This window comes from Camelina sativa, chromosome 2 (genome assembly GCF_030686135.1).
Source record: "Camelina sativa cultivar CO46 ecotype springtype chromosome 2, ASM3068613v1".
NCBI classification, from domain to species: domain Eukaryota; kingdom Viridiplantae; phylum Streptophyta; class Magnoliopsida; order Brassicales; family Brassicaceae; genus Camelina; species Camelina sativa.
The window spans coordinates 27,552,040-27,574,847 of record NC_141881.1 but is presented as its reverse complement, the minus strand read 5'-3'; the positions used below and the strand labels follow the sequence as shown (position 1 = coordinate 27,574,847).

At 38.1% G+C, this 22,808-nt stretch overlaps 5 protein-coding genes across 20 annotated transcripts; all 5 read right to left on the bottom strand.

Annotated features, from left to right (window-relative positions):
- Nucleotides 1-1,024: 1,024 nt before the first annotated feature.
- LOC104726553 (receptor-like protein kinase At5g59670) lies at nucleotides 1,025-5,487 on the bottom strand. Of its 6 annotated transcripts, none has more exons than XM_087472064.1 (13): nucleotides 5,094-5,234; nucleotides 4,430-4,973; nucleotides 3,738-4,213; nucleotides 3,463-3,607; nucleotides 3,304-3,375; nucleotides 3,127-3,198; nucleotides 2,988-3,056; nucleotides 2,669-2,882; nucleotides 2,358-2,587; nucleotides 2,098-2,224; nucleotides 1,954-2,019; nucleotides 1,663-1,852; nucleotides 1,025-1,578 (listed from the first exon to the last, which is right to left on the bottom strand). In XM_087472064.1, the coding sequence occupies exons 9-13, from the start codon at nucleotides 2,577-2,579 to the stop codon at nucleotides 1,179-1,181; spliced, it is 1,005 nt and encodes a 334-aa protein (XP_087328190.1). In that variant the 5' UTR covers nucleotides 2,580-2,587; nucleotides 2,669-2,882; nucleotides 2,988-3,056; nucleotides 3,127-3,198; nucleotides 3,304-3,375; nucleotides 3,463-3,607; nucleotides 3,738-4,213; nucleotides 4,430-4,973; nucleotides 5,094-5,234; the 3' UTR covers nucleotides 1,025-1,178. The 6 variants fall into 5 exon arrangements, 4 of the variants coding, with proteins under 4 accessions (XP_087328182.1, XP_087328190.1, XP_087328185.1 ...); XM_087472056.1 differs by having other exon boundaries at nucleotides 2,713-2,882; nucleotides 5,094-5,487; XR_015571237.1 differs by lacking the exon at nucleotides 2,988-3,056.
- Nucleotides 5,097-8,804, bottom strand: LOC104736919 (putative LRR receptor-like serine/threonine-protein kinase At5g59680). 5 transcript variants are annotated; one of them, XM_087472201.1, is made up of 8 exons: nucleotides 8,552-8,768; nucleotides 7,879-8,009; nucleotides 7,255-7,790; nucleotides 6,552-7,030; nucleotides 6,315-6,462; nucleotides 6,161-6,232; nucleotides 5,986-6,057; nucleotides 5,097-5,236 (listed from the first exon to the last, which is right to left on the bottom strand). In XM_087472201.1, the coding sequence occupies exons 3-8, from the start codon at nucleotides 7,338-7,340 to the stop codon at nucleotides 5,230-5,232; spliced, it is 864 nt and encodes a 287-aa protein (XP_087328327.1). In that variant the 5' UTR covers nucleotides 7,341-7,790; nucleotides 7,879-8,009; nucleotides 8,552-8,768; the 3' UTR covers nucleotides 5,097-5,229. The 5 variants fall into 5 exon arrangements, with proteins under 5 accessions (XP_087328327.1, XP_087328285.1, XP_087328319.1 ...); XM_087472159.1 differs by lacking the exon at nucleotides 5,097-5,236 and adding an exon at nucleotides 5,241-5,499 and having other exon boundaries at nucleotides 8,552-8,804; XM_087472193.1 differs by lacking the exon at nucleotides 5,097-5,236 and adding an exon at nucleotides 5,383-5,522.
- Nucleotides 8,805-8,897: 93 nt separating this feature from the next.
- On the bottom strand, nucleotides 8,898-12,713 carry LOC104756493 (putative LRR receptor-like serine/threonine-protein kinase PAM74). 4 transcript variants are annotated; one of them, XM_087472134.1, is made up of 13 exons: nucleotides 12,641-12,713; nucleotides 12,029-12,563; nucleotides 11,429-11,904; nucleotides 11,163-11,307; nucleotides 11,006-11,077; nucleotides 10,845-10,916; nucleotides 10,676-10,744; nucleotides 10,424-10,593; nucleotides 10,146-10,345; nucleotides 9,926-10,052; nucleotides 9,766-9,831; nucleotides 9,504-9,693; nucleotides 8,898-9,428 (listed from the first exon to the last, which is right to left on the bottom strand). In XM_087472134.1, the coding sequence occupies exons 1-13, from the start codon at nucleotides 12,711-12,713 to the stop codon at nucleotides 9,026-9,028; spliced, it is 2,598 nt and encodes an 865-aa protein (XP_087328260.1). In that variant the 3' UTR covers nucleotides 8,898-9,025. The 4 variants fall into 4 exon arrangements, with proteins under 4 accessions (XP_087328260.1, XP_087328250.1, XP_019092982.2 ...); XM_087472124.1 differs by having other exon boundaries at nucleotides 11,163-11,341; nucleotides 11,439-11,904; XM_019237437.2 differs by having other exon boundaries at nucleotides 9,026-9,428; nucleotides 10,146-10,366.
- Nucleotides 12,714-13,140: 427 nt separating this feature from the next.
- LOC104736928 (putative LRR receptor-like serine/threonine-protein kinase PAM74) lies at nucleotides 13,141-17,749 on the bottom strand. The gene is made up of 14 exons (XM_010457018.3): nucleotides 17,558-17,749; nucleotides 17,258-17,469; nucleotides 16,597-17,140; nucleotides 16,016-16,494; nucleotides 15,768-15,912; nucleotides 15,611-15,682; nucleotides 15,450-15,521; nucleotides 15,295-15,363; nucleotides 15,032-15,195; nucleotides 14,699-14,937; nucleotides 14,484-14,610; nucleotides 14,326-14,391; nucleotides 14,053-14,242; nucleotides 13,141-13,950 (listed from the first exon to the last, which is right to left on the bottom strand). Exons 2-14 carry the CDS (start codon nucleotides 17,343-17,345, stop codon nucleotides 13,548-13,550), a joined length of 2,658 nt encoding a protein of 885 aa, XP_010455320.2. The 5' UTR covers nucleotides 17,346-17,469; nucleotides 17,558-17,749; the 3' UTR covers nucleotides 13,141-13,547.
- Nucleotides 17,596-22,724, bottom strand: LOC104736862 (receptor-like protein kinase At5g59670). 4 transcript variants are annotated; one of them, XM_019237428.2, is made up of 14 exons: nucleotides 22,457-22,724; nucleotides 21,609-21,747; nucleotides 20,970-21,507; nucleotides 20,286-20,758; nucleotides 20,029-20,173; nucleotides 19,881-19,952; nucleotides 19,715-19,786; nucleotides 19,577-19,645; nucleotides 19,316-19,479; nucleotides 18,944-19,173; nucleotides 18,709-18,835; nucleotides 18,553-18,618; nucleotides 18,280-18,469; nucleotides 17,596-18,130 (listed from the first exon to the last, which is right to left on the bottom strand). In XM_019237428.2, the coding sequence occupies exons 2-14, from the start codon at nucleotides 21,688-21,690 to the stop codon at nucleotides 17,731-17,733; spliced, it is 2,628 nt and encodes an 875-aa protein (XP_019092973.1). In that variant the 5' UTR covers nucleotides 21,691-21,747; nucleotides 22,457-22,724; the 3' UTR covers nucleotides 17,596-17,730. The 4 variants fall into 4 exon arrangements, 2 of the variants coding, with proteins under 2 accessions (XP_019092973.1, XP_087328234.1); XM_087472108.1 differs by having other exon boundaries at nucleotides 21,609-21,700; nucleotides 22,457-22,704; XR_015571259.1 differs by lacking the exons at nucleotides 19,316-19,479; nucleotides 19,577-19,645.
- Between the last annotated feature and the right edge of the window lie 84 nt (nucleotides 22,725-22,808).

The following is a 22,808-nucleotide window of genomic DNA, read 5'->3' as shown; positions in this document are numbered from 1 at the left end:
ATTAAGGTTTTATTTGTTACCATTAATATATGAACTAATCAACTTGTAACAAATTAATATATAGATTAATCTATAACCTATGTATAACATATTTGTAACCATTCATAATCATTTATTAAAATTATAAAGTCTATCAAAACAATGTTGTGTACTTCTCTTTTATTGAAAACGGGATATGATCTTGACATGTCTGATGATCAAATCATTAAAGCTAAGAATGACCAGGTTTACATATTCCTTTTAACACAGTCATGTTTAGCTTAGGTTATTAGTTATTAACTAGTTTGTTTGAGAAATCACAAAGAAGTGATTCTTGGTGGTAAAGATATATCCGTTTTACTACAGTTTAACACCCGTCGGACGCGTCCCGTCCCACTTAAACTCTCCAGGGACGCATGGATCGCCTTGCCAATTGATTTTCCTCAATCCATGGCTGGCTTCGATAACTTAACAACAACTGACATATATAATTTTTCTGTTGATGACTTAAGGATGTTAAAAGTGGGTTAAAACCCATTGGGTACTCCAAAACCCATATTTGTTATTAGGGTTTTCGGACCTGTTTTTCACTCCAAAAAAAACGTGAGTTTATAACGAGCTGGTACCCAAAATAATCAAGTCTTATCGGGTTTACCCTACTAAGATTATGGGTACCCGTCCTGCTAAGTTAGGAACATGCTTTGGAAACAGAGCATACATAGAGCCACAAAACTGACAAAATACGGAGCAAAACAGAGAGGGTGATAAAAAAAAACAGAGCACAAAAGAAGAGATAATGTTGAGCTAAAGTTGAGTTACCTTAGATAAATCTCTGTGTTGCTAAGATATATCCGAAGGAAAATATCCAAGGAACCAGACTTGGTGATATAAGCCGTGTGGCTGTCACATTCTTCACAACTCACAAGACAAATCTGAAACGAGTTTGATGTTGGAACATGAAATATCTCTGTCCGTGTACCATTCACAAATTTGTCACTATAATCATAAACTGAATATATCAATGATCAATGAGAGCATGAGGAAATTTGTCAGACTTCGAGTTTATCTTATAAGAATAAGACCATAGACAGCTACAAACTTTAATCAGTACTCTTTAACTAGTTTACAAATTTAGCTTAGTACGTAACTAGTTAAGTATTGATTACTTATTAATACCACAAGTAGGACAACACTCAAAACTATCTTGCCATGGGAACCACCGAAGTGTCCAAGCTAACGTTCATTTCTTGAGATTCCAAGCCTCGATTGTTATGTATCCTTGGGTTTTCACACACAATACACTCTTTTAGCTCTTGAATAACCTGAGACATGGATGGTCGTTTTGAGGAAACAGGATTCGCGCATGACATTGCCAGTTCAAGAGCTCTCCAGGCAGAATTATAGTCATAATCCTTGCGAAGGTTCGGATCCATAATCTCAATAATATCACCTCCATTGATCTGAAAGCCAACCCACTGTGTTATGTGAGAATATTCGGAGGTTTGATTAATCACGGGTTGGTTTGTGATCATCTCCAATAAAACGATCCCGAAACTGTATACATCACTCTTCTCACTCAATCTACCTGAATGGTTATATCTGTAAGACAACAACATGGAAACATCAAAGAAAGAAATTTTTTTTTGTTAAGAACAAGTACATATGAAAACTAATAACACTTACTCGGGATCAAGGTATCCAGGGGTACCGGCAATCACCGTCGAGTGCTGAGATCCACTTCCACTTTGGAAAGATCTTGAGAGACCAAAATCAGCGAGTTTGGCCTTGAAATTATCGTCAAGCAATATGTTGGCAGTTTTGACATCTCTATGAACCATTGGCGGTTTGCATCCAATATGCAAGTACTCCAAACCTATGCAATGGTGAATGGAGTCATCTATATCTACTTATTTTTTGTAAAACGTACCAATTGACTCGATAAACTTATCCTATGATTTTTAACTTAGTACGGACCTAGTGCTGCCTCCAAAGCTATTTGTAACCGAGTACTCCAGTTGATGATAGATCTACCTCCTTTCCCTGTATATTAGATCCATTCAAGTTTTTTTTGAGTTTCATGAGCTACTGCTACACTTGAAATAACTATTAAAAAATCACCTGACAAATGTTGTTTTAAGTCTCCATTAGGAAGAAACTCATAGATGAGGGCCAAGTGATCTCCTTCATAGCAATACCCAACGAGGCTCACCAAATTTGTATGGTGCACCCTCAGAAGAAGATCAACCTAAGGTAAGAGCAAAACTCATGTCAATAAACTCTTTTATTTTATTTTTGTCGTCAACTCACGTCAAGAATATCTTGAAATCTTAAAAAACAGATAATAGTTTAGTTGAGAAAGATTACAGATCTATGAGTACCTCTGCTTTGAACTCCTTATAGCCTTGAGTTGAAGATTGAGAGAGTACTTTAACGGCCACTTGTTCAGAACCATTTACAGTACCGTGATACACCATGCCGAACCCTCCTTTACCTAAAGCTCTTTGGAAGTTATTTGTCATTTGGAGGACCTCTGAATATGTGAACCTTTTGCTGTTCTTATTAGCAAATGTAACTTCCTCAGTTGGCGTCCTCGGTGGCATGTTGAGATCTGCAGTGCATCAGAATAAGGATGTTATCATATTTTTTTTGGTTGTATATATATCTTCATTTAATGCAGGACGACACTCACAGGATTTTTCAAGTTTTCTTATTTGAAATCTCTCTTGTGAGTACCTTTCACAACTGTTGGCTTTTTCCTTCTGAATACAAGAAAAAGAACCAAAATGACAACTGATGCAACAATTGCCACAGGAACTGATACAACAATCGCCATAGGATATTTCTTCTTCGTAGGTGGTTTTCTACATGAATCGGAAAGACAAAGCCTTGGGTTTCCTTCAACACTGCAATAAAGAAAAGGGAGAGTTGTTTATGATATTTAACGCACAAAAGGGTCGTCGTAGACAAATATTTGAGAAAATTTCAAAGCTATCTAGAAAGATTCTTACGATAGCTCTACTCCTTTCTTCTGAAGGGATTGAGGAATCGAACCATTAAGATTGTTCCAGCTTAAGTTTCTGTTTAAAACGACTATGATCTGAGTTGAATTTTTTAAAAGCATTAGAATATATATTGAGAGAAACTTACATGACCAACAAAGATTCCATGTTGCCTAGAAACTCTGGCACTCCTCCAGACAGGTTATTATTTGATAAGTCCCTAATGTTAGCAAGAGAGAATTTAAGACATGAAGGTTTGTCAGCAAATGCATTCCCATCCATATAATAGCAATTCTCGCTTCTGATTTACACCAGTAATACTTACAGTGTTTCAAGTTGTGTAAGACTTTGAATGGCAGCTGCTATAGTCCCATTTAAACCACTTGAAGATAAGTTTCTAGTGACATGTTAAAAATCACATTTAAAGTGTTACTATCAAATCTTGAAGAGTGTGCGTGCACGAACTGAGTACTAGTGAACTTACAAAGAAGTGATTCTTGGTGGTGTGGAGATATCAGTGTTGCGGCAGTTTAAACCATACCACCTAAGCTGTTGAGGGACGCATGGATCACCTTGCCAGTTGATTCTACTTAATGAATACGTTTCTGCGAGTTTATTTATAGCACTCACTGACATAAGAAAAAAAAAGGGGGTTTTAATGTCTTAACTCCATTGTGTTATCTTTTTTTTTTTTTTTAACTAAACATTAAAAAGCATAGACCTTATACGCATAAACTGGATAATTAGAAAGTCGCATACCGTCGCTTTCATCTGTTTCCGACTGCGGAAACTGAATAACTGTGTAGACTTCAAAAGCATTAAGTAGAGGTGGAAGAGTTGACTTGTTGGTTCTTATCAGCTGAAAAATGCATTTCCCTCCTATACAAGTTCTCCCCCACTGGCTAGAGATAGTTGTTGTAGTTCGCCTTTTTGGAACTAGAGGACCATAAGGAGTATCTCCATTCCATATCAAGTTGAACTCCCTGGTTTCATTTGCCTGCAAGTCTTGGATCTCAGAAAAGTGTGCGTAGTAGTAATATTGGTCATCAGGATTTTCTGGACTCCATTCAATCGTCAACGGCTCACTGGCATTAGTAGGGGTGGCTGCAGTTGCAAGTGCCACACCCGGTGGATTGTAGAAGTTGGTATTGCTCACTCCGGGAGGATTGGAAATCTGTGTCCATTCCTTCATGAAAAACGGAACCCATATGCGATCATAGACATCGTTCCTGTACCTGTTGGGGGGGGGGGGAGGGAACAATATTCTTAAGCTGTTGTAGGTAAAATAAATTAGGTGAAACTGTTTTCTTTACAATCTTTGAACCGTTGTAATATCGTCTAAAGGCAAAATGTATGATAATTCTCATTGTTCCTTGAAAAAAAACCAGCCCTTGTGTTGAAAAATGTAAACGGACGCAAAACATAGCAGAAAGAAGAAATATTGACTTTACCGTAGCTCAGAGATTGACTTGCTATTGTATCTCCGAAAGGAAAGTTTCAGGGAACCAAACTTAGCGATATAACAATCTTTTCGCATTGGACGTAATTCCAAAGCTGTTATTACCGGTGTAGTATTCCCAGTCTTAACAAGACAAATCTGTAACGAATTTGATGTTGGGATGTGTAAGATCTCTTGCCGTATACCATCCAATCGCTTTTCCAAATTTATCGTGGCCCATGGATTAGGTCCAAGATAAAGATCAAACACCGGTTTAATGTCTCGACCATCATAATTACCATACACAAAGATAGCTCTCATCAAATATTTACGCCCCTTCTCCACACTCAGATTGTAGCAGTTCCGAATTCCATCTGGAAAATATCTTAGCGTTGTGTATGGCTTCAAGAGCTCAGCAGCCTCTTGATTTGTTTTGATTCGACCAGATCTTCCGCTCTGTATTAAATCTTCGTCAGAAGAGAACCACAGTCCAGTATCAGTCTCTTTATAATGAGACACTTCATTTGCGGGCAGTCCGCAATCCAAACTGATGAACCCTGTTTGTTAACAGACATGGAAAACATTAACCATTAAAACCAGAGCACTTCTGACTTCTGAGAACAATCATGTTTGTACACATGGATGCATGTCTATAGAACAAATAAGAAATCTGGTACCTTCCTGGTCTTGAGCTTGAACAATATGAATGATGGCCAAAGTTATCATTACCAACAAAAGCCCACAAGAACTCTCCATATTATTTTAACTCCAAGGAAAAATCAAGAAACCAGTGGATGGCTAAGCAAACCCAAATCATACACTAAAAGAAAGACTTAGTCAGGTCAATAATTCAAATTGAATAAGCAAACCCGAATCATACACCAATGGAAGAAGATGAGGCTAAAGAGGACAGCAATGTATCAACATCACCCTCATTAAGTTTTTTTTTCTGGGAAACTAAGGAGCAGACCAAGAAGCACGTTAAACCATACATTGGTATATCAATTAAACAAGACTTTCCTTTTTTGTTGATTTTTTTGTTTTTTTCTTTTGAATATCCGTTGTTTGTCTGCTCTCACCAACCTGCGTAAGATTTTGTATGGCAGCTGCTATGGTTCCAGTTAAATCAGTAGAAGACAAGTTTCTCGTGATATATATGTTTTCAAAATCACAATAAGTGTTAATATATGGGAATTTGGCCATAAATGCCACTTTTAAAACAAAAGTTGTTAGAATTGCTATTTTGTTAAATTTCTTCTGCAAAATGCCACTTTCTACTAATGGAGAATGTAGTAAAAGTCAGAACTACCCCTTCATTAAAGGAAGAAAAGAGAGAACGTGGGCAATTTGAAGAAGGAATGATGATGTGACACGAATTAATAGCTGCGATTCTCTTTCAATTATGGGTTTAAGTGTATTAAAGAGCAATGAGAGTTAATGCTTGTTAATGAGCTTGTCGAATTGAACCATTAAGATTGTTCCCGCTTAAGTTTCTGTTCAAAACGACTATGGTCTGAGTTGGAGTCTGAAGAGTCAAAAGCAATAAAATATATGTTGAGAGAAACTTACATGACCATCAACGATTCTATATTGCCTAGAAACTCCGGCACTCCTCCACGCAATTTATTATTAGACAAATCCCTAATGGTTAGCCAGAGAGAATTAATAAAGAAACGACGGTTTCTCCAATTTATTTCAACCCATATGATAACAATTTTTTCGCCTCTTAACAATAAATACTTACAGTTTTTCAAGTTGCGTAAGATTTTGTATGGCAGCTGCAATGGTTCCAGTTAAACCAGTAGAAGACAAGTCTCTGGTAGATATGTTTAAAAGCGCGTTAGTTAAACTAGCAGATTTTAGAGAGTGTGTGCACTAGTATTGAAATCAGGACTTACAAACAAGTAATTCTTGGTCGTGTGGAGATATTTGTGCTGATGCTGCAGTTTAAACCATCCCACATAAGGTATTGAGAGACACATGGATCACCTTGCCAGTCGATCTTATTCAATTTATAGGCGTCTTTGATACTCTTTATAGCAATCACTGAAATAAAATTACATAAATTTTATTGAGCAATCTTACTATATATATAGTGCTTAATTAAGTTTTGGTGAAACACACTAAAAACATACCGTCGCTTTCTTCTGTTTCGGAATGTGGAAACTGAATAACTGTGTAGACCTCAAGAGCGTTAAGTAGAGGTGGAAGAGTTGATCTGTCGGTTCTTGTCAGCTGAAAGCTACATTTCCTTCCATCGCAAGTTCCTGAAGATGAATTTACTATAGTAGTTATCTCTAACTTTTTAGGAATCAAAGGGCCATCGTATTGTTGTCCATTAAATAGGATGTTGAATTCTCTGGTATCATTTGCCTGCAAGTCTTGAATCTCAGCAAAGTGTGCGTACAAGTAATAACTGGCATTAGGATTATCTCGGTTAGTCCATTCATACGTCCATGGTTCACTGGCATCAGTAGGTATAGCGGCAGTTGCAAGTGCGGCTTTTGCAGGTTCATACTTGTTGGAATTTGACACCTCGTTAGTGGTGTTTATCCGGGTCCAATCCTTCTGAAAGTACGGCCTCCATCGACGATCATAGACATCGTCCGGGAACCTGAGGACGGAAAGGTATATCTCTTTAGTAAAATTTATTTTCTAATCATGATTTTTGTGGTGCGCTTGAACGGATGCTATCGTCGCTAAAAACTTGGATATTACACATGTCTCATTTATTTGGAAATTTCTTCAACAGATGAGAACATAGCAACAAGAAACATAGCATAACAGAGGCATCCAAAAACAAGAGAAAATGCTCAGACTCAGTTGAAGTTAGGTTACCTCGTGATAGAATTCGATTCGGTAAGATATTCGCAATATAAGAGTTTCAGAGAACCAGACTCGGTGATATAAGTATCATTTCTCATGGGCCGTATTTCCAAAGCTGATCATTGGTGTAGTTTTCCCAGTCTTAACAAGACAAATCTGCAACTTGTTTGATGCTGGGATGTGCAAGATCTCTGCCTGTGTGCTATTCTTTATACGCAAATCTATAGTGGCCCATAGATTTGGTCCAAGATACAGATCAAACTTGGGGCCATTTTCAGGACCATCATAGTTTCCATATACAAACCTAGCCCTGATCAGATGTTTTCTTCCCTTCTCAACGTTTAGATTATCGTAGCAGTTCCGTGTTCCTTCTGGAAAATATCTCAGAGTCTCGTATGGCTTCAGGAAGTCAGCCAGTTCAGGTCAGATACTTTCAATTTGGCCACTCTGGATGAATGTTGCGTCTGAAGAGAACTGTAATCCGGTAACCGACTCATTATAAGGAGACAGTTCAGTCGAGGGTAGTCCGCAGTCCAAACTAATAAACCCTGTTAACATATATGATAAAAGTGACCGTTTAAAAACAAACTAATTACCCAAGCTTTAACCTAGAAGCTGAAGAAAGATTAATAATACCTTCTTGGCTCTGAACTCGAGCAAGATGACTGATGACCAAATTTGCAATTAGCAGGAACAAAAGCCCTAGAGACCTCTCCATACTCTCTCTCACTTCCCAAGAAAAAATCAAGGAGACCACTGGCTATACTCTGTGTAAGATAAACAGAGAATATATAAGCTAGCTAAAAAGAAAGACTTCGTCAAGTCAATGTGTTTTGTTTTTTTTTGTAGTGTGCAACTCCCCCATGCAACACGGAGAAGAAGAGTAAGAGGATACTAATCCTTAAACATCATTATCAACAACATCGTATCAATACGCAACTTGCTTAGTATTAACTTCCAAGAAATCTTCAATGGTGAAAATGAGTATTCTGTTTTCTAATGCAACTTCACCAAGGGAAAAGAAGAAGATGAGGGTTAAGAGGACAACAACGCCCCAACATCACCCTCATGTAGCTATTCATGGAAGCTAAGGAGCAGACCAAGAAGCACGTTAACCAATAAAATTGACACATTATATAATCTAAGACGAGGCCAACAAGACTGTCCTTCTTTTGTTTGTCCTGCTATCACTAATTTTGTGAGAGTCTCTTAAGAAGTTTAGCTTAGCCTCTAATCACAGTGTCATATTTGGTGCAATAGTATTAGAGAATCAGCAAGACTAAATTATAACGCAATGTCAAAGACAAACCTGTTTGGATAACCCACAAAGCACAGTCTGAGAGAAATCTAGGTCTTTCATCTATCTCAGTTGGTTTTAGCGAGTCGGCCATTGAGACTGATAATCTCCGGTGGTCTACAACGGCGAAATCCTCCCGTCGAGAGAGAAAGTGAGTGCTTCTTCGCCATCAGCAGTTCCCGGCGGTGAGACCTTTCCCCAGCGATCAACGATTGAAGTTGAAGTGGTGGAATCGCAAACATCCACAGAACTGTGAAATAAAAACATTTGGGCCATTGGGCTTGGCCCATTCTATTTTGTTAAGGATCTGCACTTGTTTCTAATGTTCTTTTTGGGCCATCGGGCTTGACCCATTGTGTTTTTTTTTTCTTTAGTGAAATTAATGGCCAATAAGTAATACACACATATACAATACAACAACGAATGAAAGCATCACTAAAGTACAATTAGCATGGTTTTGGACCTTTTGGTACTTGCAGGCACAAATTATCTTGCACTAGGAAACATCTCTGTGTCAAAGCTCATGCTCACATTGATAGAACTCTGAGACTCCATCTTCACATTTTCCCCCGAGTTTTGAGACACAAGACACTCTTTCAGTTCGGTTACAACTTGAGACATGTCTGGTCGTCTTGCCGAAGACTGATTCGCACATGACATTGCTAGCTCAATAGCTCTCCATACAGAACGTGAGTTGTAATCTCCGTATAGGTTTGGATCCATGATCCTAGTAATATCTCCTCGGTTAAGCTCAAACCTCACCCATTCTGTTATGTGAGGCTTTTCGCGGGTTTGGTCAATCACTGATTGGTTTGTGATCATTTCCAATAACACTATCCCGAAGCTGTACACGTCGCTCTTCTCACTCAACCGACTTGTTTGGTAATATCTGCCAAGTCAAGAACATGATTAAGTTACCATTGACGAATCAAAACATTTGTAATGGTAACTAATAAATACTTACTCAGGATCAAGGTATCCAAGAGTACCAACAACCATTGTTGAAACATGAGATTCACCTCCAACTGGAAAAGATCTCGACATCCCAAAATCAGCAAGCTTGGCCTTGAACTGCTCGTCCAACAGTATGTTTGTAGTTTTGACATCTCTATGAACCATCGGAGGTGTGCATCCAGAATGTAAATATTCCAATCCTATTCAAAAGTATTTATCCTATTTTAATCCACTCGAAGGAAACTTCATATGTTTAGCTAATTAGTACTAACCTAGTGCAGCCTCCAAAGCTATTCTTAGCCGATTGCGCCAGCTGATAATGGACTTGGTGTCTTTTCCTGGTACATATAAAATCTTTATATCATCTTGAACCTTAATGGTAATAAAAAGAGTAATGTTAAACCAATAGAAAGCGCCACTTTGTAAGTTTACCAGATAGATGTTGTCTTAAATCTCCATTGGGCAGATACTCGTAGATGAGAGCCAAGTGATCTCCATCATCGCAGTATCCGACGAGGCTTACCAAATTCGTATGGTGAACTCTCAAAAGAAGATCAACCTAACCATCCATGGGAAAAAACCCCACAAAATACATATGATAGCTTCTGATGATATAAAAATATTAAAGAGATATGCATTATGCATACTATACCTCTGCCTTGAATTGCTTATAGCCTTGAGTTGATGATTGAGAGAGCACTTTAACAGCTACATGTTCAGAACCATTTAGAATACCGTGACAGACAATACCGAATCCACCTTTTCCTAATACTGTTTCCAAGTTGTTCGTCATTTCCACAACCTCTGAGTAAGTAAACCTTCTCTTTGTTGGGCTCCTTGGTGTTTGTAGAGCTGTAGGGTAAAGAAAGTATACTCATAAGATTTTTCTATATAGTTCTTTAATTTGATGAGAGGTCTCCTAAAAGTTACCTTCCGTAGTCAATGGTTTTTTATTTCTGAGTACAAGAAAAATGATCAATATAACAATGATGATGGCCACAGAAACAACTGATACAACAATCGCTGTTGGAAATTCCTTGATATTATTAGGTGGTTTTGTAGGCGAAACAGAGGGGAAAAGCTTAGGATTTCCTTTAATTCTGTAAGAAGACATGTGTTGTTTCAGGACACTTTGTGTATTATATTAAGAGCAGGTTGGAAAAATTGTGGGAAGTTACATACAATAATTCTAGTCCTTTCCTTCGAAGAGATTGAGGTATTGAACCATTAAGATCGTTTCCTCTTAGGTTTCTGCATAAAAAGGATCAATCTTGATATATATATATATATACATGAACATGGTCCATGGTGTAATTTGATTAGCATTAGAAATATAGGTTACGAAACTTACATGAACCGCAACGACTTCATGTTGCCTAGAAACTCCGGAATCCCTCCAGTCAAATTATTATACGACAAGTCCCTAAAGTTTGTACCAAAAGAAAGGAAAAGGTCATCCAACTTGTTTCCATAGATGTGAATACCTTAAATCAGCAATGCAAAAATACTTACAGTTTTACTAAGTGCGTTAGATTTTGAAGGCTAGCTGCTATCGTTCCATTTAAACCGCTTGAAGACAAGTTTCTGGATGGTACGTCCAAAACATGATTATCCAACTGTTTTGAAAAGTGTGTGTGTGTGTGCATGTGTGTGTGATGTTACGACTTACAAGGAAGTGATTTTTGGTGGTGTAGAAATATTAATGCTGCTACAGTTCAAACCGTCCCATGCATACTCTTGAGGGACGCATGGATCTCCTTGCCAGCTAATTCTACTCAATCCGTATGTTGCTTCGATATTTGTTATAGCAAGCACTAATACAAAGTTGAATGATGTCATCAAAATTAGCCCATGAGATGTTTTTTTTCTACTATATTAGGAAAGATAATGGAGCCTAAAATGCATAACACTAATTAAAGCTTATAATTAACGTACCGTCACTTTCATTTGTTCCCGATTGTGGAAACTCGACAACTGTGAAAACTTCAACAGCGTTAAGTAAAGGAGGAAGTGTTGAATTTACAGTTTTCACCAACTCGAAAATGCACTTCCCTCCAGTGCAAGACATTGGGTTTATTGTAGGCCAAGTAAGTAACTTAAGCTTTGGAGGAATGATATTGTCGCCAAAATTATTTCCATCCCAGAACAGGTCAAATTCCCTGGTCTCATTGCTACCTAAATCTTGCAACTCAGCGAAGTGACTGTACACGTAAAACTGCTCTTTAGGATTATCCGAACGCCAAACAAACCTCAACGGCGCACTTGAATTTCTAGGCGTGGCAGCCTCTTCAAGGGTATCTTTCGGTGGAAAATAAGCGTTTCTATTGTCCACAAGGAGGCTAGTCGAAAGCTGGATCCAATACGAGATCGTAAATGCACCCCATCTACGATCATAGATATCAGTTGGGTACCTACACAGAAAAAAATGGTTTGCATTATATCATAGTATAGGAAATGTTACATTAATCTTTCCTCTTAGTTGAGAACAGAGAACAAAACAGAGCAATTTAATTATGTCAACGTTGACTAACTAACCGTATAGATCCAGTTTTCCCGTGGAAGTAATTACGAGTGAAGAGCTTCAAGGAACCGGACTTTGTGACATAAGCATCGTTGTGAAGCGGACGTAGTTCCAAGGCAGATATTAGTGGTGTGGTCGTCCCATTCTTAACAAGACATATCTGCAACGAGTTTGATGTTGAAACGTGGAGGAGCTCTACAAATGTGCCACTCGAAGATTTTACCAAATCTATTGGTGTCCACAGATTAGGGCCTAGATGCAGTTCAAACTGCGGGTTAGTTTTAAGGCCGTCGTAGTTTCCGTAAATGAATGTGGCCCTGATCAAATATCTTCTGTCTTTCTCAACGTTCAGATTATAGCAGTTCCGCTTCCCTTCCGGAAAATATCTCATCGTCTTGTGTGGCTCAAGAAACTCAAGAGTTGTATTGATTTTACCAATTTGACCAGTCTTGATGAACTTTGCATCTGATGAGAACCTTAATCCGGTTGATCCCTCGGTATAGGGAGACAGTTCGGTATCAGGTAGCCCGCAATCCAAACTGATGAATCCTGGTGAAAGACATGAAAAAGTTTAGTAATGGTAAAAGATGGCATAAGACACTAGCTAGTTGTATATATATGCGTACCTAATTGATCTTGAGCTTGAACAATGGCGAAAGATCCTAACAACACCAGCAAAAACCAACAAAAATTCTCCATAATGACTTACTTTTTCAAGCACAGCGCCCCAAGTTGTGTGAGAGACTTGGTGCATATATATATAAACAAGAATGAAAGTGGAAAGAAAGACTTTTCGATGACAAACTCTGGCAACGTGAGAAGACGTCTGATTGGGCCAAAACAAAGTCAGTGAAACGAACTAGTCAATGTTTTTTCTATTTACACAATGGAAGGAATAAAGAATTCAGAGGAAAAAGTAGTACATCACACTAACCAACTTGGTTTAGGGTCATTGGCAAAACAACCAACATCTTTTAGTTTATTGGTCAGAAAAAATAAGTAATTCGAAAGGAACCTATCAAATCAATAACAGAGTAAAGAATGCTGAGAGAGAGCAAGTAGACTGAAACACCACAGCCTTTGACATCTTACATTCACAAGAACAGCTTCAAGCGCACAACTCATAGAGAAAAAGAAAAACTTCAATGAACTTCTCTTAAAAGCAAAGAGTAGCAATAATCAACTTCAACGCTGATTATATCCAAAGAGACTTAGGTCAATGAGAAATTGTTGAACTTTTTGGAAATTTTAGAAGTCGTTATTATAAAGAAATAGTAGCGTACAATTCAAAACTTCTAAAAAATCACCACGAGAGAAATATTAGAAATCGCAATTAATCCATCTTGCCGTAAGCAACATCGCCAGAGCCAAGCTCACTAGTCACCTTAGCAGAACGCTGAGAGCCCATGCCTATCCACTCATTCAGATAATCGAAGCAAAAATGACCGCTTCGTGTTACATATGTTACACGGACCTGCCTAGTTTCTGGAGCCACACACTAATCTGGCATATCTGTGTTGCTTGCAGCACAAACTATCTTGCTCTGGGAAACATCTCAGTGTCATAGCTCATGCTCACTTCAGGGGATCGCTGAAAGTCCATATTCATATTTCCTCTTGCATTTTCAGACACCAGACATTCTTTCAGTTCATTAGCAACTTGGGACATGTTTGGTCGGTTCACAGAAGAAGGATTCGCACACGACATTGCCAGTTCAAGAACTCTCCATACTGAACGAGAGTCGTAATCCCTGTGCAAGTTTGGATCCATGATCTTAGTAATATCTCCTCGGTTAAGCTCATACCCAACCCACTGTGATATGTGAGATTTTTCACGGGATTGGTCAATCACGGGTTGGTTTGTGATCATCTCCAATAACACAATTCCAAAGCTGTACACATCGCTCTTCTCACCCAATCGAGTTGCCTGGTAATATCTGCACGGCAAAGTACACATGGTTATACTCTCTAACCAAAATATTAAGAGCAAAATGACAACTCACTTTCAGCACATTGTAGTGGTAACTAACGATACTTACTCAGGATCAAGGTATCCAGGAGTACCAGCAACCACAGTTGAAATATGTGTTTCACCTCCAACAGGGAAAGATCTTGAAAGTCCGAAATCGGCAAGCTTAGCCTTTAATTGGTCGTCCAACAATATGTTTGTAGTTTTTATATCTCTATGTACAATTGGTGGTATGCATCCAGAATGTAAATATTCCAATCCTATTGAAAGGAGTTATTATTTCTTAATCCACAATAAGGAAAGTCATCTAAGCTATACTTTATGGGATAAGCTTAGTACGAACCTAGTGCAGCCTCTAGAGCTATTCGTAGCCGATTGCCCCAGTTGATAAATGACCCACCTCGCTTTCCTGTATATAGGATCCTTTAGATCCTTCTGAACCTTAAAAATTATAAACATAGTCTAGGTAGATACTCAAATCATGAAGAAATATAACTTTACCGGATAGATGCTCTCTTAAGTCTCCATTGGGCATAAACTCATAGATAAGAGCCAAGTGATCTCCTTCATCGCAATATCCAACGAGGCTCACCAAATTTGTATGGTGGACTCTTAGAAGAAGATCGACCTAATCATTCATGGGAAATAAAAACAAGAGATAACGTAAGGTTGTGATGCTTAAGATGATCATAATTTATTTAGAAGATTCTGCATACCTCTGCTTTAAAATGCTTATAGCCTTGACTTGATGATTGAGAGAGGACTTTAACAGCTACCTGTTTGGAACCATTCAGAGTACCATGACACACGACACCAAATCCTCCTTCCCCTACAACTCTTTGGAAATTATTCGTCATTTTCATAACCTCTGAATAAGTAAACCTTCTCTTTTTCGTCCCGATTGATGGTTCAGATGTATTATCAACCGTTGGCGTACTCAGTGGAGATTGTAGAGCTATAGAGAAAGAAAACAAGTAAGGAATGCAAGAAAAACTGTTCATCAAATTTTTGTAGTTCCTTAATTTGATAAGAGATCTCCTGCTTATTACCTTCCACAGTCGATGGCTTTTTCTTGTTGAGAACAAAAATAAGAACCAACACAGCAACGATTATGGTCACAGAACCAACTGATGCAACAATTACCACAGGAAATTTCTGCTTGGAGTTTTCTGTGCAGGAACCAGAGATACAAAGCCTTGGGTTTCCTTCAACTCTACAAGAAGAAGGGTGTTGTTCAAAACATCAATTCACAAAAGGGCTGTGGATAACTGCGTAATATTAAAGAGTATTTTGGAAGTTTCTTATTTCTTACAGTAACTCTAGTCCATTTCTTTGAAGAGCTTGAGGAAGGGAACCATTGAGATCGTTGCCGCTTAAATTTCTAATGAAGGAGAGCAATCTTCATGCATACAGACACATGGCCAAATATGGAATGTAAAGTAAAATACAATCTGCTGAGCAACTTACATGATCACCAACGATTTCATCTGGGCTAAAAATTCGGGCACCACTCCAGTCAGTGTGTTATTTGACAAGTCGCTAAAAAATAATTCCCAAAATAAAGTAAAGGTCAATAGGTTTACTTCCTCCATTGACAATACCACACTATATACAACGGATATACTTACAGTTTTTCGAGCTTTGTAAGGTTTTGAATAGCGGCCGCTATGGTTCCAGTTAATCCACTTGAAGACAAGTTTCTAGTGATTCAAAGCATTGTCAGTAACGTATCTTGAAGAGAAAAGTGTATATGTGTGTGTGTGTGTGTGTCATCATACGACTTACAAGGAAGTTATTCTTGGAGGTATAGAGATATCTGTGTTGCTACAGTTCAACCCGTCCCACACATACTTTTGAGGAACGCAAGGATCTCCTTGCCACCTGATTCTAGTCAATCCATAGGCAGCTTTGATATTTTTAACAGCAACCACTGATGTAAAGTTCAATGATGTGAGGATTAACAGATGAAACTGATTTTGCTATAGTTTTTAAAACAGACCTTTTCTGCTAAACAATGAAGATAAGTAACATACCATCATCTTCATTTGTTTCCGATTGTGGAAATTGGATAACTGTGTAGATCTCAAGAGCATTAAGTAGAGGAGGCAGAGTTGATCTTGGCGTTTTTATTAGCTGGTAACTGCATTTTCCTTCTTTGCACGTCTCTGGAGAAGAATTATAGATGGTACCTGTCACTAACTTTGCAGGGATGAAAGCCTCGGTAACAACAACTCCATCCCATAATATGTCAAATTCCCTGGTACCGTTACTCTGTAAATCTTGTATCTCAGCGAAGTGGCTGTACAAGTAATACTGGTCAGCAGGACTATCAGATGTCCAACTGATTGTCAATGGCGCGCTAGCATTGGAAGGTGTGGCAGCCGTTACAAAAGCCTTTTTTGGTGGATTATAATTACTGTTGTCATTGCTCACTTCAAGAGTGGTGGAAATTTGGGTCCACCCCGTTAAAAAGTAATTACGCCATCTGCGATCATAAATATCATCCGGGTACCTAAGTTGAACAAAGGTTGTATTAGCCTTGGACAAGAAAAGGAATGTTAAAAATATATATATGAATATAGACTCCACCACAGTTAAATAAAAAAACACTTACCGTAGAAAGCCATCTGTCTTGTTGAGATACATCCGAACAAGAAGATTCAGAGAACCTGACTCTGTCTGATAAGAAGAATTATTTCCCAATGGCCGTAATTCCAAGGCTGAGATCAAGGGTGTAGTTGTCCCATTCTTAACAAGACAAACCTGCAATGAGTTTGATGTTGGAGTGTGAAGGATCTCCTCTATTGTACCATTCACAAACTTTTGCAAATCTATAGTTGCCCACAAATTAGGTCCTAGATGCAGATCAAATATAGGATCGGAGTTAAGGCCATCGTAATTCCCATAAATGAAACCAGCCCTGATCAAATATTTCCTACCCTTGTCAACACTCAAACTATAGCAGTTCCTTCTCTCATCTGGAAAATATCTCAGCCTCGTGTACGGCTTCAGGTAGTCATTCTCCATATTGGCCTGGATTTTACTAGTTTTACCAGTCTGGATGAATTCAGCATCAGAAGAAAACCGTAGTCCGGTTACTGACTCAATATAAGAAGACGGTTCACTCACAGGTAACCCACAATCCAAACTGATAAACCCTGGTAAGAGAGTGAAAAAATCAAGAGCAATATCAGGTACAGACATGACTGAGACTCGAAACATTAACGAGAAGAAGTAGATGCATATATACATATAAACCAGTAAGATGTGGATACCTAGTTGATCCTGAGCTCCAACACTACGAATAATGGCAAAAGCTCCTAACAGCAGCAGCAAAAGCCAACAAGGACTATTCATATCCATATCCGTAGCTTTTAGATATCAAAACATTACTAATGCCCGAGTTTGAGTGAAACAGGCGTATAAATAGAGTAAACCCAAGAAACAAGCCAAGCCTTCTTAGCCTCTGGCAACATGGCAAGATGTCCTGAGTTTTGAAATTTTCAAAACAAAAAAAAAAGTCAATGAAACGAATGAGTAAATGTGTTTTCTATTGCAACTTCACGAGTACGAACCTGGTTAGGGAAGAATGGCCAAAGCAAAGAAACCAAAAGAGCGGAAACTGTTTTTAGATTAATGATCGATAAAAGCAGAATTACACTTACACACTTTAATTAATACTTTTTAATTTAACTAGCGAGTTTACAAATTTTTGCTTAATATGTATCTAAGTATTTGTCACTCAGAACTATCTTGCGATGGGAACCACTGTAGTGTCAAAGCTAACGTTCATTTCTTGAGGTTCCAAGCCTCGATTGTTATGTATCCCGGAGTTTTCACACACAATACACTCTTTTAGTTCTTGAATAACCTGAGACATGGATGGTCGTTTTGAGGAAACAGGATTCGCGCATGACATTGCCAGCTCAAGAGCTCTCCAAACTGAATTAACGTCATAATCATTGCCAAGGTTTGGATCCACGATATCAATAATATCACCGCGGTTAACCATTAAGCCAGCCCATTGTGTTATGTGACAATTTTCAGTGGTTTGATTAATCACAGGTTGGTTTGTGATCATCTCCAATAAAACGATCCCGAAACTGTAGACGTCACTCTTCTCAGCCAATCTACCTGAATGGTTATATCTACAAGACAACAACATGGTTTATACTTATTAAAATATTGAATAAGGAATAACCAAAGAATATATATATATATACTCTATAACCAAAGAATAGAGAAAGTTTCAGAACAAGTATTTACTTGTGTTTATGGAAAAACTAATACTACTTACTCGGGATCAACGTATCCAGGAGTACCAGCAATCACCGTCGAATGCTGAGATTCGCCTCCACCTTGGAAAGATCTTGAGAGCCCAAAATCAGCGAGTTTGGCCTTGAAATTCTCGTCCAGCAATATGTTGGCAGTTTTGACATCTCTATGAACCATCGGCGGTTTGCATCCAATGTGTAAGTACTCCAATCCTATGAAATTGAGTCATCTATATTAATTATTGTATAACCAATTAAATTGATATCTTATCCTACGATCATTAACTAAAAGTAACCTAGTGATGCATCCAAAGCTATTTGTAGTCGAGTACTCCAGTTGATGATAGATCTGCCTCTTTTTCCTGTATATAATAAGCTCATTAGATCCATTCGAAATCTCCGAGTTTCTTGAGTTAATGCTACACGTGAGATAACAAAAAAAAAAAAATCACCTGACAAATGGTGTTTTAAGTCTCCATTGGGCAGAAACTCATAAATGAGAGCCAATTGATCTCCTTCATAGCAATACCCAACGAGGCTCACCAAATTTGTATGGTGCACTCTCAGAAGAAGATCAACCTAAGGTAAGATTAAAACCCAAGTCAAGAAAATAATGAAATCCATGATCTTTGTTATTGCTAAAAACAGATAATAGTTTAGTTTGTAAGACTACAGAACTATAAATACCTCTGTTTTGAACTCCTTATAGCCTTGAGTTGAAGATTTAGAAAGTACTTTAACCGCCACTTGTTCAGAAACATTTACATTACCGTGGTACACCATGCCGAACCCTCCTTTACCTAAAACTCTTTGGAAGTTATTAGTCATTTGGATGACCTCTGAATATGTATACCTTCTCCTGTTCTTATTAGCAAATGTAACTTCCCCTGTTGACGTCCTCGGTGGCAGGTTTAGACCTGTAATACATCAGAATAAGAATGCTATCATATTGTTTTATATTTCCATCCCTTCTTTCTATGAGATGGAGCAACAATGACAATGACAATGGCTGCAGAAGATTTTATATATATATTCTTATTTGATGTCTCTTGCAAATACCTTGTAGCATCGTTTTCTTTTTCTTTCCGAATACAAAAAAACAAATTAGTACAATAATGACAATGGCTGCAAAAGCAGCTGATGCAGCAATTGGCACAAGAACTTTCTTCTTCGGTGGTTCTTTACATGAATCAGAGAGACAAAGCATTGGGTTCCCATCAACACTACGATACCACAAGAGTTGTTCAAAGTATAAGACGCACGAAAGGGTCGTAAATAATATTTAAAAACATTTTAAAAGATATGTAGAAAATTTCTTACTATAGCTCTAGTCCTTTCTTATGAAGAGATTGAGGAATTGAACCACTAAGATTGTTACCGCTTAAGTTTCTGTTCAAAACGATTATGATCTGAGTTGGGATTTGAAAGGCATTAGAATATATGTTGAGAGAAACTTACATGACCGACAAAGATTCCATGTTGCCTAGAAACTCCGGCACTCCTCCAGTCAAGTTATTATTTGACAAGTCCCTAATGTTAGCAAGAGAGAATTTAAGACATGAATGTTTATCAAATGTATTCCCATCCATATAATAGCAATTCCTCGCTACTGATTAATACTTACAGTTTCTCTAGTTTTGTAAGACTTTGAATGGCAGCTGCTATGGTTCCAGTTAAACCACTTGAACACAAGTTTCTAGTGACATGCACATTCAAAGTGTTAGTGACCAAAATTACTAACAGATCTCGAAGAATGCGTGTGTACTACTTACAACGAAGTGATTCTTGGTGGCGTAGACATATCCGTGTTGTTGCAGTTTAATCCGTCCCACTTGAGCAGTTGAGGGACGCATGGATCACCTTGCCAGTTGATTTTACTCAAGCCATAGCTGGCTGCGATATTATTCATAGCACCCACTGACATAAAAAGGATTTGATGTTTTGAGTACTCCATTTTGTTGTATATAATTTATTTCTTAACTAGCATAGATATTAATGCATAATAACATTGAAAAAGAAAGTCACATACCGTCGCTTTCATCTGTTTCGGATTGCGGAAATTGAATGACTCTGTAGACTTCCAAGGCATTAAGTAGAGGTGGAAGAGTTGACCTGTTTGTTCTTGTTAGCTGCAAACTACATCTCCCTCCTTGGCAAGTGTTCGGGGTTACTTTTTCGACAGTAGTTATGTCAAGCTTCTTAGGACTCATCGGTCCATGATAATGTTGTCCGTTCAATAGGATGTTGAATTCTCTGGTTTCGTTTGCCTGCAAGTCTTGGATCTCAGCAAAGTGTGCGTACAAGTAATATTGTTCACTAGGATTCGTTGAATTCCAAGTAATTGTCAGTGGCGCCTTGGTATTAGTAGGCGTGGCAGCACTTTTCAGCGCACCTTGCGGTGGAACATAACCATTGGAATTGCTCACTTCGAGGTCAGTGTAAATCTGTGTCCATTCCGTCTTAAAGAACGGATTCCATTTGCGATCATAGACATCTGTGTATCTGGGAGTGGGAACAATTGATATTTGTTAATTAAGCAGTAGAGTATGAAAATAACTATATGATTCACATCTCGAAACATTGTAATATTATCATACTGATCGTCTTAATTAAACCCAACTGTTTTTCATTGTTTCTACGATAAGACGAACCAAGACACAGAACAAAACAAGAGCAGAAGATATGCAGTTCAACTAAAGTAGTCTTATCTTACCGTAGGTTAATTCTCGACTTGCTATGATATATCCGGAAGGATAGAAACAGGGAACCAGACTTAGTGATATAAGAATCTTTTCCCATTGGCCGTAGTTCCAAAGCTGTTATTACCGGTGTAGTCGTCCCAGACTTAACGAGACATATCTGCAACGAGTTTGATGTTGGGATGTGTAATATCTCTGTCGCTGTACCATCCACTAGTGTTTCTAAATCTATAGTGTCCCATAGATTAGGTCCAAGATAAAGATCAAACACCGGGTTAGTGTACAGACCATCATAATTTCCATATAGAAAGTAAGCCTTGATCAAATATTTACGCCCCTTGTCCACACTCAGATTGTAGCAGTTCCGTATTCCCTCTGGGAAATATCTCATCGTCAAGTATGGCTCCGCGTAACCGTTGGGATTTTCTCGGACTCGGCCAGTTTTTCCGCTCTGTATGAACTCTTTGTCTGAAGTGAACCACAGTTCAGTACCAGTCATTTTATAAGGAGACATCTGATCGTCGGGTAGTCCGCAATCCAAACTGATGAACCCTGTTGGTGAACATTAAAACCAGTTTACCTCTGAGAATCAAAATGTTTGAACACATGGATCATGGATGTATATAAAAGAAATTAAGAAATTAATCTGATACCTTTTTGGTATTGAGCTTCAACAATATGAATGATGATGGCCAAAGTTCTCAGCACCAACAAAAGCCAAAAACAACTCTCCATGTTTCTCTAACTAACTCCCAACGAAAAAAATCAAGAAAACATGAAAGGCTGGCTATGCTGTTGAAGATAAACAACAAAGAAGTAAGACTACTAGAAGAAAGACTAAGTCAATTTAATGGTGAAAATGAGTAAATGTGTTTCTTCATCCGGGGAAAAAGGTTTAAATAGAGAAAACCATTGGCTAAGCTATGGAAGATAAATAGAAAACAAACACGGAAACCCAGATCGCACACAAAGAAAAATACTTTGAAAAGTTCATGAGTTTTCACCATGCAAGAAGAAGAGTAAGCAAACCCAAATCATACACTAAAAGAAAGACTTAGTCGAGTCAATGATGCAAATGAATAAACTGTGTTTTCTAGCTAATGCAGCTTCACCAGGGAATAAAATGCTGGGTAAGAGGACAACAAAGTTGCAACTTTTAACATCACTATCATGAATGAACTTATTAACGGGAAATGTGGAGCAGACCAAAACGTACGATAAGCAATAATATGATCTCTTTTGAGCCATACTTTCTATAATCATACCATTTTAACATTCACGACATGGCACTTCATGAGTCAACAACACCACATTCAGTATTAAAGCAGAGGATTCACAATTATCAAAGCTGATTATAATATCTTCTAAAGTGAAGTGAATCAACATGAACAAACAAATTCCAGAACAAAGACGCCATGCCATTATCAGATATATCTAAAATCAGAACCCAAATAAATAAAGTTGCAATTTTTCAGTCATAACATAAACTTAGAAGAATCACCTCTTCCGGCCATGACTCTGAGAGAAATTTTGAGAGACCCGTCACTTTCAGCCGGCGTCAACCGGCCCAATAATCACTATGAGGAGGAACAATGTGGCGAATCTCCAGCGGTAAATCGGCCATATACGGCAGAGAAATCTTCCGCCGCGAGAAAGACGGCGATGACGATGAGACCTTATCATCGGCGATTTGAGAACGCGATCGACGATTTTGGAGTGCTGGAAACGCAGTCGTAGTTGTGTCGCGTTGCGTTTGAAACGCAACGGTCGTTTTTAAAAAGGATGCAAAAAAATTTACAGAAGTATTAATTTTGGGCCAGATATGGATTTGTTTGGGCCCATTATACAAAACG